This window comes from Monodelphis domestica, chromosome 3 (genome assembly GCF_027887165.1).
Source record: "Monodelphis domestica isolate mMonDom1 chromosome 3, mMonDom1.pri, whole genome shotgun sequence".
In the NCBI taxonomy this organism is placed as follows: domain Eukaryota; kingdom Metazoa; phylum Chordata; class Mammalia; order Didelphimorphia; family Didelphidae; genus Monodelphis; species Monodelphis domestica.
The window spans coordinates 64,691,368-64,705,601 of record NC_077229.1 but is presented as its reverse complement, the minus strand read 5'-3'; the positions used below and the strand labels follow the sequence as shown (position 1 = coordinate 64,705,601).

Sequence of the window (14,234 nt, the reverse complement as noted above, 5' to 3'; positions counted from 1 at the left end):
AATCCAAGACCCTCTTGAAGGACTTATGGGAAAGAATGCTAACCACATTTAGAGAAAGAACTATGGAAGTAGAAATGCAAAAGAAAAATATGGAATAGTAGGTATCAAGTGATAACCATTTGTACAACCAGTGGAATGGCTTGTTGGCTCTGGGAAGGGGAATTGAAGAAGAGAAGGAAAGAAAATGAAGCATAGAGACACTGAAACATGGGGAAAATGGAAAAATATTTAAAAATAAAAATTAATTTAAAAAATTCTCTCTCAGATACTTACCAAACTGTGTGCTTCTCAGCAAGCCACTTCACTTCCTTTTGCCTTAATTTCTTCATCTTTAAAATGAGAAGGTTGGTTCTGATGTCCTTTTCAACTCAAAATCTACAATTCTTTCCAAATCTTTTTTCCAAGTGGACCATTTCTCTCAAGAAATGTTCTCTGAATAACTAAACTTCACATAACACATAAACTATTGGAGTCAAACTCAAAAGGAAACAAAGTTCACTAAATTGTACATCAAGGTCCTTGTGCCCTGCATATTGACTCAGAAAAACCACACATATTTATATAGTTAGTTCATCATCAACAGTTTAAAATTAGAGAGGAAGTATGAACTACATTTTAGTCTGGTTCAGGTGACTTGCAGGAAGGGCCATGTTTTTGATACCTCGTGTCTAAATCATTAATTTCTAGATCTATGAAGAATAGGACAGCAACAGGAGTGGATGTCGATTGTGCTTACCATGAAGATTACTCCATCCCTGTCCTGGACAGAGAGAAGATTTACTGGGAGCTGAGTGAACAGACCCATGGAATAACAAGACTGGGTCCCTACATGATAGATAATGAAAGCCTCTATGTGGATGGTGAGTAGCTTGAATTGGAACATGCCCCTTTGTTTCTCTAGGTGGTTCCATTTCCAGAAAATTACCAGCCTACCCAAATTCTTCTTTCCTTTTAGACAACCTTTGTCTTCATGGTTTTTTTTTCCTATCCCTCCTGGGAACACTGGCTCTCAAAATGGTGAAAAACTATTAAAATATTAGGATTTACTTCTAAAGATCAGAAATGGCTTGGTTATTCTTAGGCTCCTTAAACTAAATTTGCTCCATGAATCCCTTCCTCTTGAATAAGGAAGTGCCTTGAATGATGAAAATACCATTTTACCAACCCTATGGGTCCCAAAACATCTCTCCTTTCCTTCCTTCAACTTTTGCCCAGATAGAGCTGCCCTACTCAAATATTTATGTCTCTCCTTCCCTCTGTCTCTGACTCTCTCTCTCTCTCTGTCTCTCTCTCTCTCTCTCTCTCTCTGTCTCTCTCTCTCTCTCTCTCTCTCTCTATATATATATATATATATATATACATATATATTATATATGTATATAATATATATATATATATATTTCTGTCTCTCATTTCATCTTTCTTTAGTTATAACAATCAGTTATACGCATCCACCAGCAGTAAGTATTTGGCATCTTGATTGCACTATCTCCCTCTGCCCTGGCAGAGGAAATAGTTTATCTTTCTCCCAATATGATTCACTTAATTCTCTGGAAATTGACCTAAGGGATGGCTTGTGGTTCCTCAGCGTTTTAACCATCAATTTCCATTGAGGTACTTAGTGACTTAGCCCAACACCTTTGCATATAGTAATGGCTCCATAAATGCTCCTTCAATGGTAAGTAGCCCAGGCCTACAAATTAACTTCTTTTTCATTTGCTAATTTCAATTGGCTTGGCCATATGTCCCCTATTCCCTCTCTGTTTTGAGACCCATATTTCTTCATTTTGATTACCTAGTTTTCAATGATGTTATGACCCAGATTTTTCCATGCTTCTTGGGAAGAATTTATCTTTTCCCTGAGATATAAGGAACCATCACATATCTGGAAATTAAGCAATCAAGGAGAGCTTTGTTGAGGTGGAAATTTATGTTCTTCCTGAAGTGCAGCAGACTCCTGATCTGGACCCTTTCCTCTTCCTACTGGCACCAGCCCTGATAGTTTTACTACCTGATTGCCTAATCCTAATGGCCCCAGATTTCTCTCCTCAGAGTTTTGTCTTTCCTCACATGGTGCATCTCTTTCTCTTTCTCTACAGGTTACAATCATTTGGCCGTGGCCCCCACCAAAATGCGTGAGTGTGCAATACCTCAATTTCCCCATTCTCCTGACATGTCCCTATTGAGATAGAAACAGTTCCTTCATTTTACCCTTCATCTTCATGACTGATTTGATTTCCTGATGATGATGATGATAATAGCATTTATATAGTTTCAAATATGTTATTTCATTTGATCCTCACAAAAATCCTGGGAGATGGGTGCTACTATTTTCTGAATTTTCCATATGAGGAAACTGAGACCGAGAGACATTAATTTCAGCTAGCAAGTACTCAAGGCAAATTTCAAACTTAGGTCTTCCAAACTCCCAAAGACAGCACCCAATTTACTATGCTGCCCTTAATGTCAAGCCTCTTACTCTCTTTGAGCATCAGTTTTCCTCATCTGGAGAAGGAAGGCATTGTATTAGACAGCCACTGAGGTCTATTTCAGCTCTATATTTATGACCCTAACCTTCCCATTAAGCCAGGAGAATAGGGAGAGCATCTAGTTTGACCATCTCCATTTTTCTATGGATCAGAGCAGAAAAAGAGTGGATTGTTTCATACACTTAGTGTCTCTGTCTCATTCTGTTTCTCCCACGCTGCAAGCTTCCTATTCTCTCATAGCATTTCAGAGAGGTCTCTCCTCCAAGGAACAGATCTGTCTCCCAAGTGACCAGGTCCAACAAATGGGATCCTGTTTATTTGGGTCATTCACCCCGAACTTTATTTTTCTCTTTTGCCATGTTGGGCTCACTCCCCCACATTGTCCCCTTTTAAGATTCCAGGTTATAATGAATGAAGTCCAGTCCTACACAGTGTTGATGAGTATGTTCACATTCATTTGAATCTTGGGCTCATACCCCCACTTGGCACCTGGAGTTGGGCCCCAATGTGACTGTGTGACCTAGTCAAAGACCTTATTATCCAAGCCCCTGATCCTGAATGACATCCTTCAGAAGTGATGAGGAAGGAATCCAAGAAGTGGCCTTTGCAGCTTTGGGGAAGTAGTGAGAAAGACTTCGGACACAGCAGGAAGCCTTTGAATGGATATTAAATGACCACTTGTGTAGCATATTAGGGTGGGAATGTTATTCAACTATATGTGTTTTGAGCATCCTTACAGCTCTGACATTGTACAATTTGGTGATTCTGTGAAGAAAAGACTCCAGTTAAGAAATGAGGACTCCAGATCTTTCTAGACCCTCTTGCCTCAGAGCCATGGCCTTATGCTCTAATATTTCCTCTTCTTTTACTATAAATTGGATGGAGATGACAAGATAAACTGTCTTCAAAGTCAGTAAATTACTCAACAAACATGTGTTAAGCTCCAACTATGTATCAGCTACTCTGTCAGGTGATGGGGGTGTAGAGTCAAAATAAAAGGAAGCAATCCTTTCTCTAAAAGCATTCACATTTTATTGTGAGGGATGACATCTATATGAGCATTGATGGGTGTGTATGATACACACACTTATGTAGCCCAAATTCAAAAGTCAATTCAAGTTTGATGGAAGAGTGTTAGCAGTTGGTAGTAATCAGAAAGGAATCCCTTGCAAGGTGGTCTGCAAGGAAGAAAGAGAGATTCTACTGAAGTGGTGAGAAGTGCATTCTAGGCATGAGTTGGGGTCAATGAAAAACAATGGAGATGAGAAATATAGTACCCTATGTGAGGAACAGAGAGATTCTAGTTTGGCCAGGCCTTTTAGTGTGGGAAGGAGAATAGGGCATCATGAGGCAGAAGGTGATAGTTTAGGGCAAGTTGCTAAGGGTGCAAAAATGATTCTGGAGTCAGCAGATCTGGGATCAAATCTTGCTACTGACATTTACTTTGTGTCCTTAGGCAAGTCATGAGAACTCTACAGGCCTCAGTTTCCTCCTCTATAACATGAGGGTATTGGACTAGATATACTTTGAGAGCCCATCTTGCTCCAGGATGGCTTCTATTTGATTTTAGAGGTGATAGAGGACCATTCTGTTTTAGGTGCTAGAAGATTCTGCCCATCTTGAAAAATTTTCCTTTTTTTCCGGTTTTAGCACCAGACCCAGCAGTAGCACCTGGTTGTCCCCTGTGGGCCACAGAGCCTGGAGGCTCCCAAGGTAAGGAAGAGAGGTTGATTCTGTGTTCTGGCAGTGGTGTCAAACTAGATACAGATTCCTGTGGACTGCATATTGGCTTAAAAACTACAGATTAGCATTACCTATGTTAACGACTCTAATCTCTTTATCTTGTTAAATATCTCCCAATTATATTTTATTCTTATTCTGCCACACAGAGGACTTTGTGGGCCTCAATGTGGGCTATGAATGTGGCACCTCTGGGGGCCTAGTCCCAAATGGAAAGTGGGCAAAATATATGCTGTTTAAAAGAAGAATGGGCCCCAGGCCTTTCAGAGGTGATGTCTTTCTAAGAAACAGGCACTTTCCAAACAAGGAAAGGGCAGAGCTGAGGTTGCATATCATCTAGAAGCCCTAAGTCATAAATACCAGAGATTTAAGTTTTGAAAAATTAGTTTCTACCATTGAAGGATGTTCTCTGTGGGAATTTGGAATAAATCCCTCTGTTCCTATTTGAACAATAAGGAAACTATAGCTGATTTAGGTAGGAATTCCCTGCCCTGATGGGTTTTTGCCACAAGGATCCTTCACCCCCAGGTCCCTGTAGTGTCAGGGGCGGGGGAGCACAGGACTGATCCTGCCCCCTTTGACTTAGGATTTCCAAATCATGTTCACCACCAAGGCAAAGGAGTCTGGTGAGGAACCTCATGGTCATATGATGTGAAGGAGTTAGTGTTGTTTAACTTATAGAAAAGACTAAAGGAAGACATGATAACTGCTTCCAAGCTTTTGTAGGGCTGTCACATGGAACAGAGATTAGGCTTCTCATTATGTCCCAGACAAGAAATCTAAATTGTAAATATGTACATTATGGCTTGAGATTAGGAAAAACATCCTAACAGTAAGTGCTGTCCCAAAGTGGAATAGGCTGCCTCGAGGAGTAGTGGCTGCTCCTTCACTGAGGACCATAAAGCATTGGTGAATGTTCATTTGTTGAGATCATTGTGGAGGGGTTTGTTCCTCAGATAGAGAACAACAGACAAGATGGCCTCTGACATTCCTTCCACTTTAATAACATCCAAGCCAATAGATACCTTGCCTCCCTGTCTCATACCTAGTTTCCCATCTTGTAACATTCAAAGCTGATGCTATTAATTATCCTTCTTTACAACTGTTTTTCCAATACTTTCTGTGCTAACCACGTCCCCTTTAGTCACATCCCCTCCAGCTCCATCCCCAGCACCAACAGCTTTCTCAAGCACAACAGGTTCAAAGACTGGATCTCTGGGTTATATCCTGGAAATCGTGCCATGCTTTACTCTGGGATTAGAGCTCAAGAGACATAGAGCAAGGGGGAAATTGGAAGACTGGGCAAGGCTGCTTTATGGGATGCATCAGCAGGTCTAGGATGTGAGGTTTTCATTCTAGGGCTGGGGTAGGTGGAGAGGGAATGGAATGCTGAAAGAACAATCAAACACAGGGTGTTAGTGGGTGTGCTGACTGGATATCCAGGATTGAGGTATTGGTATTCCTCTCCCTTTTTGGCCACAGCTGCCAGCTTAAGCTTCCAGTCTTTCACCACCATTCCCAAGGTGCTGTACACAGAAGATATGCATCTTTCTGGATCTGACAAGTTCAACTCCACCAACAGAATCCTGCAGCGGTGAGTCTGCCCAATCCCTGCCTCATACACACAAAGTCTGCATTATTGGGATCCCCTTACCCTTGGATTCTTAGGAAATTCATTCCTTTTTTGAGGTGTAGATTAGGACAAATTTTCCAACATAAATATTCAATCAATTGGGGATCTTGATTTAATAAACTCTCATTTATAGACATAATGGAAGAAATTCAACAATATTGCAGGCAAGCCAAGTGCCTTTCCCAAAGCCTTTGCTAGGCTACTCAGTTTCCCTGTCTTTGTATCCAGGGTTCCTGTCACCATTCTCCTATATTTCTGTGTCACCATCAACATGTTCTTTTCCAGACTTATGAAGAATGGCTCAGAATCTGGAGTGAGTGACCTGTGCACACATAGGAGAAACCCCAGAAGCTCTGACGGGAACCAAGAAAAGGTTCACTGGGAGCTGAGCAACAAGAAAAAGCACATCACTAAGCTGGGGTTATCCTCCTCCCTTGAAAAGGGACAGTCTACTCAATGCTGAGCAGCACAACAGAATCCCTTGCCTTTTCCTCTATCCCCATGCTATTTTGACCCCCTCCTCCTAAATTTCCATTCTGATTCTAAACTTATTAATCTGTCAAAGAATCATTATTTCTCAATAACATTTTATTATACCAACCATGGAAAATAAACCCTGCCCCTATCTACTTTCCATGGATTTCTTTCATTGGGATTTTCTGTGTTATTGTATCTTAGGTGCAGAAACAGAGACATCTCAATTTCCTGTTCTATTCAATGCTTTTACTTCTATTTTTGAAAACCCTTCATCCTTTGTCATAAACTTGAATCTAAGTATCACCTCCAAGGAAAAGAGCAGTAAGTGGAGGAGGAGGCTAGTCGTTTAGGGATATGTGATTTATGGCTAGTCACAGCTAGGGTGTGTCTGAGGCCAGAACTGAACCTAAGACTATCCATCTCAAGACCTGGCTCTCTATCCACTGAGTCACTTAGCTGCCCTCATGCTATGTTTTTAAAAAATAATTTGCAATTTCTGGTTTCAGAGTCAAGATAGCAGAGTAGAAGCAAAGAATCTCAAAGCTACCATGAGAAGAAGGGAGGATAATGATGGAGATTGGGAATGCTTAAACTTTCCTCTCATCATAATTGGCTCAGAGAGGAAAATAATCATATTCATCAGGGTAAAGAATCATATCTTAATGTATAAAAAATAGGAGGGGACTGTAACAAGAGAAGAGGGATGGTAAATGGGAGGGAGGAGGAAATAAAGGGGAGATAAAAAGCAAGACACTGCTGAGGTTAGAGGGAAAGGAAAAAGAACATGATCAAAACGGGAAAACAAGATGGAAGGGATTATATACAGTTGGTGATGATAACTGAGCATGTGAATGGAATGAATTTACCCATAAAATGGAAGTGGATTATAGAGTGTATTAAAAACTAGAATTTTATCATATGTTTTTTTACAGGAAATGCATTTGAGGCAGGGTGACCCAAATAGATTAAAGTGAGGTACTGGAGCAGAAATCATTGTACATCTAAAGTAAAAAAAAAAAAAGCAGGAGTAGCAATCATGATTTTAGACAAAGCTAAAAGAAAAATAGACATGATAAAAAAGATAAGGAAGGAGATTACATCTTGTTAAAAGATACTATAAACAATGAAGTAATATCAGTACTAAACATATATGTACTGATTGGTATAGCCTCTAAATTTAAAAAGAAATTAAAAGAACATCAGGTAGAAATAGACAGTAAAACTATACTAGTGGAGGGCCTTGGCTTCCCCCTTTCAGAACTAAATAAATAAAACCAAAATTTAAACAAGAAACAACTAAAGGAAGAGAATGGAATCTTAGAAAACTTAGAAGTAATACATCTCTGGATAGAACTGAATGAAAATAGAAAACAATATACCTTTTCAGCAGTAAATGGCTTCTACACAAAAAGTGACCATGTATTAGGGCAGAAAAACTGCATAAAAAATGCAGACAAGCTGAAATAACAAATGCATCCTCTTGAGAGCATAATGCAAAAAAATAATAATGAAAAATAGTTCCATGTAAAGGTAAATCAAAAATTAATTTGAGACTAAAAAAACTAATGTTAAAAATAAAGGGTGGGTTAAAGAACAAATTATAGAAGCAATCATTTTATTCATGAGAATGACAATGAGTCAACATCAAAATTACTGGGACATCACCAAAGCAGTACTTGGGAGAAAGCTTATATTTCTAAATGTTTAACATCAATAAAATAGAGAAAATTCCAATCAATGAATTGGGTGTACAAATAAAAATTGGTGTGTGGAAAGAAAAGAACTAATTTGTTCTTCTATGGGTAGATGTGTATTCTAGACCCCATTAGGGAATGAAAGCCTGTTTAGGATTTCAGAATAAGGCCTCGAGTACTTATTATGTCCACAGACTCCAGTAAGTTGGGAGGCCTCATCTCAAGGAAGAAAACCATTAGGATATCCTACCTCCTTATCTCCTCTGACTTTTAGGAGCCAGAGGCATCCCTCATGAGGACATGACTATCCTTTCATAGCCTCACCCCTCTCCCCCACTCCTCTGTGCAAGCTCATGATGAAGCACATGCTGTGCCAGTTTTTTGGGTTTTTTTCTGATTGAGTAGGCCTTCATGCCTAGATTGTAAGTTCAGCCCCCATAACATGGGGTATTGGTCAGAGTAGGGTGGGGATTTTGTATTAGGAATCTATAAAATATTGTATCTGCTCTCATGTATTGGGAATTGACATTAGGGAGGGGTCCCCTTCGTCATGAGGAGGAGTAAAGACTGCATCTTCTATCCACTCTGACCCTAGGTTTCTAATTATAATTTGGGTCAGTGGTCATTTTATTTCATCCTACACACTAGAGGCCAAATTAAAACCTCATTTAATTAAAGACCAAATTGGAAGTCCTAAAATTTAAATGAGAAATTAATAAAATTAAAAGTAAAAAACATTGAACAAATGAATAAGAATAGAAGTTGCCTTATGAAAAAATCAAAATAGCATTGGTTAATTTGATTAAGAAAAAATAACAAATAATCAGTATCAAAATTGAAAAGGGAGAGCTCACCACAAATGAGGAGCAAATTAAGGCAATCAGGAGGCAGAGTCAAGATGGAGGCATAGAGGCAGTGAAAGTTCAGACCTCTGAAAACCCTTCCTGACCAATGAAAAACCAAATGCTCCTAGGAGTTTGGTTTGTAGTTTAAGTAGTAGAGTTCACTGCCACAAGCTGCTAGTAAGACATTCAAGCAGAGCCAATATGTGCTTGCTAGCTCAAGCAATTCAAACTGTTCTTTGAGAGTTTGAAGAATGGTTTGGAATAGCATTTTATTTTCAAAAAAAAAAGGAAGCATAAAAAGGAAGCATGGAAAGGAATTAGTTTAGGAGGCTTGGAAAAATATTTTTCTTTCACCTCCTCCCTAGGGGCAAAAGTTCCAAGGAAAACAATAGCGTATTTGCATATGATAGGGAAAGTACTGCTCCTTTTGTGTCAAGAGAAAGAAGGGAAAAAAACAGACTTATTTCCTAAAACTGACTAACACCTTCTAAACTAGGAGTACAGGGTTAGCTTAAAAAAATCTGCTTGAAAAATGGAAGGTGTGGGGTTCTTTTCTCTACACTGAAAAATGGCTATGGTGGGCTAGAAACACACATGTGGAGTGTAGAAAGGGATTAGGATGGAAAGAAACATCATCCTCTGTGGAAAAAATATGGCTGGGATTGGCAGGCTTTTGTAGTGGGTCTGGTCTCAGCAAGAGGAGGCGCCAAGCTGGGTGGAGAGCAGTGAGGAATGCTGGCTCAAGCAGATGGACAGGAGAAACAGCAGGCAGCAGCAGGTGACAGGGCAGGGAAGGAGCACAGGTACACCCCAAACACTCTACCACCAGACCCTCCTGGTGGGCAGTGACCACGCAAACTTACTATCTTTACTGTTAGGCTATCTGCTCAAAAATGTTTGAGAATTTATAATTGCTTTCTGGTAAGTCAAAATGTAAAGATTAAAATTAATATATAATAACTGACATGGGCACTGTACCCCCAGAAACCCAGGTGAATTATTATCAGGGAAACTCCCTTGCTTTGCCTCCTCCTGACTCTTAACCTAGAAACACCCAATGACCCCACCCAGGGTCCTGAGATGTTTATACTCTTTGATAGTCCTTTAGACTTAAGATAGACAAAGAGGTGAATCTTTATGCCTCCAGGCAGGCCCCAGTCAGATGACCACCTCACCCCACCAAATGCCTGAGGGACTAACACTCTATAAGTCATGTCCACACCATGACATAGCATCTCTTGTAAAAAGTATAAAATCCCCAGAACTGATGTCTTCTGGGGGACAGCCTGTCCATCCATGCTGTCCCCATGGAGGAACAGCCTTTCCATTCATGCTGTCCTCCCAGGACCTGCTCCCCATCTCACTGTCCCACCTTGCTATCCTCCTGGCCATTCTCAACATTACTTTCTAAATTAATAAATTTTTCTTTTTGTTTTTAAGCCAAGTTTTGGAGTCTTGCATTCTTGCAAAAGGTATCCTTCCTGAACCCCAAAGGTATCCTTCTTGCCCATAACAATAACTACATATTATATTTTATAAAGTTTTATGAATAATTAAAGCAAAAAGGTCAAAAAGAGATCCTGGGAGGAGTATACATCCACTTAAATACCAATAATGTGATCTCCCCAAAGTGGAGAAGCAGGAGAGATTATAAGGAATTTGGGGAAATACTAAGGACTTCTGGGGAATGAAGTCAAAGTTTCAAAATCTCCATTTATATACATGTGAGGAGTGATTGCCCCTGTCAACTAGAAAAAAACACAGAACTATTAAATAGTCAAAATCACTCTTTAATCGAGGGAAAAGGGGTTAGCGCTGCTACTAAGACAACAGAGCTGATTTCCAAGACTGCACGGGAGTCAAGACGCCCTGGTCACCAGCCCCTGGGAGTGCCACTGACTCAGGATGGACTCTGAGGAACAAAAGAACTTAGGGAACCTATATACCACTCTAGATGACCTGGGGGCTTTAGGATTAGAGGGACAGATTGACTTTACAATGGTGAGAAAGGAAAATGAGAAGTTCTAGACAGGAATAATAGTGAGGGGCGGGGGCCCCACAATGGACACAAAAGGGAAAGACTCAGCCTAGGGCTGGGTCACCTTGGTCATGGACTTTAGCATAGGGGGAAGAAACCATTGGGACAAAAGGGATGTTTAATATTGGATGGGATTAGCTGTTCCCACCCAAACTACCAGGAAGTTCACTGTCTGGTGAAGAGGGACCTTCCCTCAGGGGGAAACCTCTCCTGTGACAAGGTCAAAACCTGGGGTTTCTACACTCAAACTAAATAAACTGGGGATCTCTAGATTTCCATGTTGACACACCCCCCTTTTGGTCAAGTCTGAACGTCGCTGACCAAACATGGACAAATGAGTAATGCTATATGGGATTGGACTCCATCCCCTACTGGTGGGAAAGTCTAGGGACACAGATATTGGTGATTGGCATTTGGGGGAGTTCCCAATTCAATTGACAATTGAGCCAGAAGGGCAGGCAGTCTGCCTTTGGCCAAAAACTGACTAACAATCAAAACACTACCCCAATTCCCAAAGTCTTAAGTCTTTCACTTCTGATGGGTCCTGATGATGCCTTCAGCCTCCTCTCTTGCAGACTTCTGTCCTCTGGTAGGCTCCTCCTTTGGTATCAGTCAGCTTCCTTGCTGCTGCAAGAGAAAACTTAAGAGAAATCTATAAACACACATTCTTTAACAGGACTTGATCTACTCCCTATATGCTTATTCACTATAAGGATTATCCACACTGCTAACCTTAAATCTGTAATTCCATTTTATTAATTTTTAATAATGTCTTTTCCACACAAATCATAAAATCATGTAATTTACATGCTTAATCAGAAAGATTGCCTTAGTTTACCAAAATATAAAAATCCTACAAACTGTAGAAATATAAAAGCAGAAAAATTCTCACTATTAAAAATGCTTCTAATTTTCCCTAAATTTTAAAACCTTATACACTCAACTCACACACACCCCTTTAGGGAGGTTGAGATGCTAGGGATTTTGAAATTGATTTCATTCTTTTTCTTCTTCTTCTTCTTCTTCTTCTTCTTCTTCTTCTTCTTCTTCTTCTTCTTCTTCTTCTTCTTCTTCTTCTTCTTCTTCTTCTTCTTCTTCTTCTTCTTCTTCTTCTTCTTCTTCTTCTTCTTCTTCTTCTTCTTCTTCTTCTTCTTCTTCTTTTTTAAGCTACTTAACCATAACCATGGTCCAGATTTAAAATGTTTATCTTCTATTACTAACAATTATTTCTAGGTCATCATTTCTTCCTAACCTCTTCTGATACTACTTTGAGACAAATTAGCACTCTGGAATCTTTGCTGCAAATTCTCAGCTGTCACTTTCAAACCGTAGTCAGGTAAAAATGGTCCCTTTTTAAACTTTTCTTATTTCCACTAAGTTTGGGGAATAGCTCTGTCCTTTCTAGGTTCTCTACTTAAAGGGACTTTGCTCAGGGTAAATAAAATTCTCAATGGAAATAAACTTACTAATACCTCTATGGTTCAGAGAGATAACATGTGAATGAAAGAAATTTTAAAAGAAAAAGAATACTTAGCCAGTTCAAACTTCTTTTTATCTTCTTCTTCTGGTCAGCAGTATTTTTGAGTCACTCATTGACTTTACTGACCATTTTGGAGTTGGGGCTTTCTTTAGATGAGATAGATGTATCCAACTTTCAATTCCTTTTAGTTTTGCTGCAGATGGATTTACCAGCAATACCTGATGAGGTCCATCCCATCTGACTTGTAGGGCATCCTTTCGTAGGTGCCTCTTTCTGTATACCCAGTCTCCGGGCTTCACTTTAGATGTTGAGGGTGTTTCTGAGGAAGAATTCCTCAGTCCCTGGCAGTATGATAAGAGGGAAACCTTGGTGCTCATGGAGTCAGTATAGGGTGGAAAAAGAGACATTGGCCGACCTGTGATTATCTCGAATGGTGAGAGTGAGAGCTTGCCAAAAGGTGTGGCTCTCAGGTTCAATAGAACTATTGGAAGGGCTTTGGGCCAAGGTATGTTTAAGTCCTCCGTAAATTTGGCTAATTGTACTTTAATGATGCCATTTACACGTTCCACTAATCCTGAGGATTGTGGGTGATAGGCACAATGTAGATGATGTAATACAGGCCATGCTGTTAACAGCTGTGACACTACCGAACCAGTGAAATGTGTTCCTCTATCACTATGTATTTCCCTAGGAATTCCCCACACTGGAAATATCTTTTCCAGTAAGCATTTGGCTACTGCTGTTGCTGTGGCCTGTCTGCATGGAAATGCTTCTACCCAGCGAGAAAACATGCAAACCATTACTAAAACAAATTTGTATCCAGCATGAGGTGGTAACTGAATGAAATCGATTTGCCATACTTGAAAAGGGGCCTCAGGTAATGGGAATTTACCTGGCATAGGTTTTAAAGGCTTACTGATATTATATTTAGGGCAAATTTGACATTGCAAATACACATCCTCCGCTGCTCGCCTCAACCTCCCCCACCATTATTTGCGAGCGATGCTGACCAATTTGTCTGGTCCCCAGTGACTTATGAAATGCAAGTACTCCATCATGGGGCGACATAGAGGGTCCGGTAGGACTACACACCCATTTGGTCCTTGCCACAATCCAGTATCCCTGTTTCTAACACATCCTTCCTTCTCTAGTTTTTCTCGGATAGTTCTAGACATGACTTCTTGGGCTGAGACAATTTCTGCCTGGGTCAGCTTATTCTCAAAAATAGGTTCTTCCTTATCTGAAAGTGTCAGACCTATTGTAGTTGGGAGCTGCCTGGCAGCTTCTTTGGCATACTGATCTGCTAGGGCGTTTCCCTTTGCATGGGGAGAATTCTCTCGTGAGTGCCCTGAGATTTTAATAATTGCTATTACCTTTGGTAGTAAGAGGGCTTCTAATAGTCTCCGGACTTGTGCCCCATTCTTGATGGGGGTTCCAGAGGAAGTTTGGTATCCCCTATGTTGCCACAACATTCCAAAATCATGAGCCACCCCGAATGCATACCTGCTATCCGTATATATGTTTACCCGCTTTCCTTTGGCCAGCTCACAAGCTCTGGTTACTGCTTCCAATTCGGCTTGCTGAGCAGAAATTGCCGAAGGGAGATGCCCTGCTTCAATGACTTCAGCAGTGGTAGTGATGGCATATCCGGCCACTAAAATGCCGGATTCATTTCGGAGACAAGAGCCATCTGTATACCAGGAAAAATCTGGATTCTCCAGTTCTTTTTCCTGGAGATCTTCTCGTGGACTTAAAACAGAATCAACAATGTTAACATAATCATGCCCTTCAGTACAATCCCTGTCACTTTCCTCTATATCTGGCAGGAAAGTGGCTGG

General features: G+C 40.3%; 1 protein-coding gene across 5 annotated transcripts in view; it reads left to right on the top strand.

Annotated features, from left to right (window-relative positions):
- LOC103093577 (mucin-16-like) overlaps positions 1–10,322 on the top strand; it is a 93,699-nt gene extending 83,377 nt beyond the window's left edge. For 4 of the 5 annotated variants that reach the window (XM_056820570.1, XM_056820569.1, XM_056820568.1 and 1 more), the window contains 5 exons: positions 688–860; positions 2,100–2,135; positions 4,140–4,202; positions 5,712–5,823; positions 6,148–10,322. In XM_056820570.1, coding sequence (XP_056676548.1) covers positions 688–860; positions 2,100–2,135; positions 4,140–4,202; positions 5,712–5,823; positions 6,148–6,325 — 562 coding nt within the window. In that variant the 3' untranslated portion in view covers positions 6,326–10,322. Of the gene's footprint in view, positions 1–687; positions 861–2,099; positions 2,136–4,139; positions 4,203–5,711; positions 5,824–6,147 lie in introns of those variants that run through there. The other variant, XM_056820571.1, reaches the window with a different exon arrangement.
- The last annotated feature ends 3,912 nt before the right edge of the window (positions 10,323–14,234 follow it).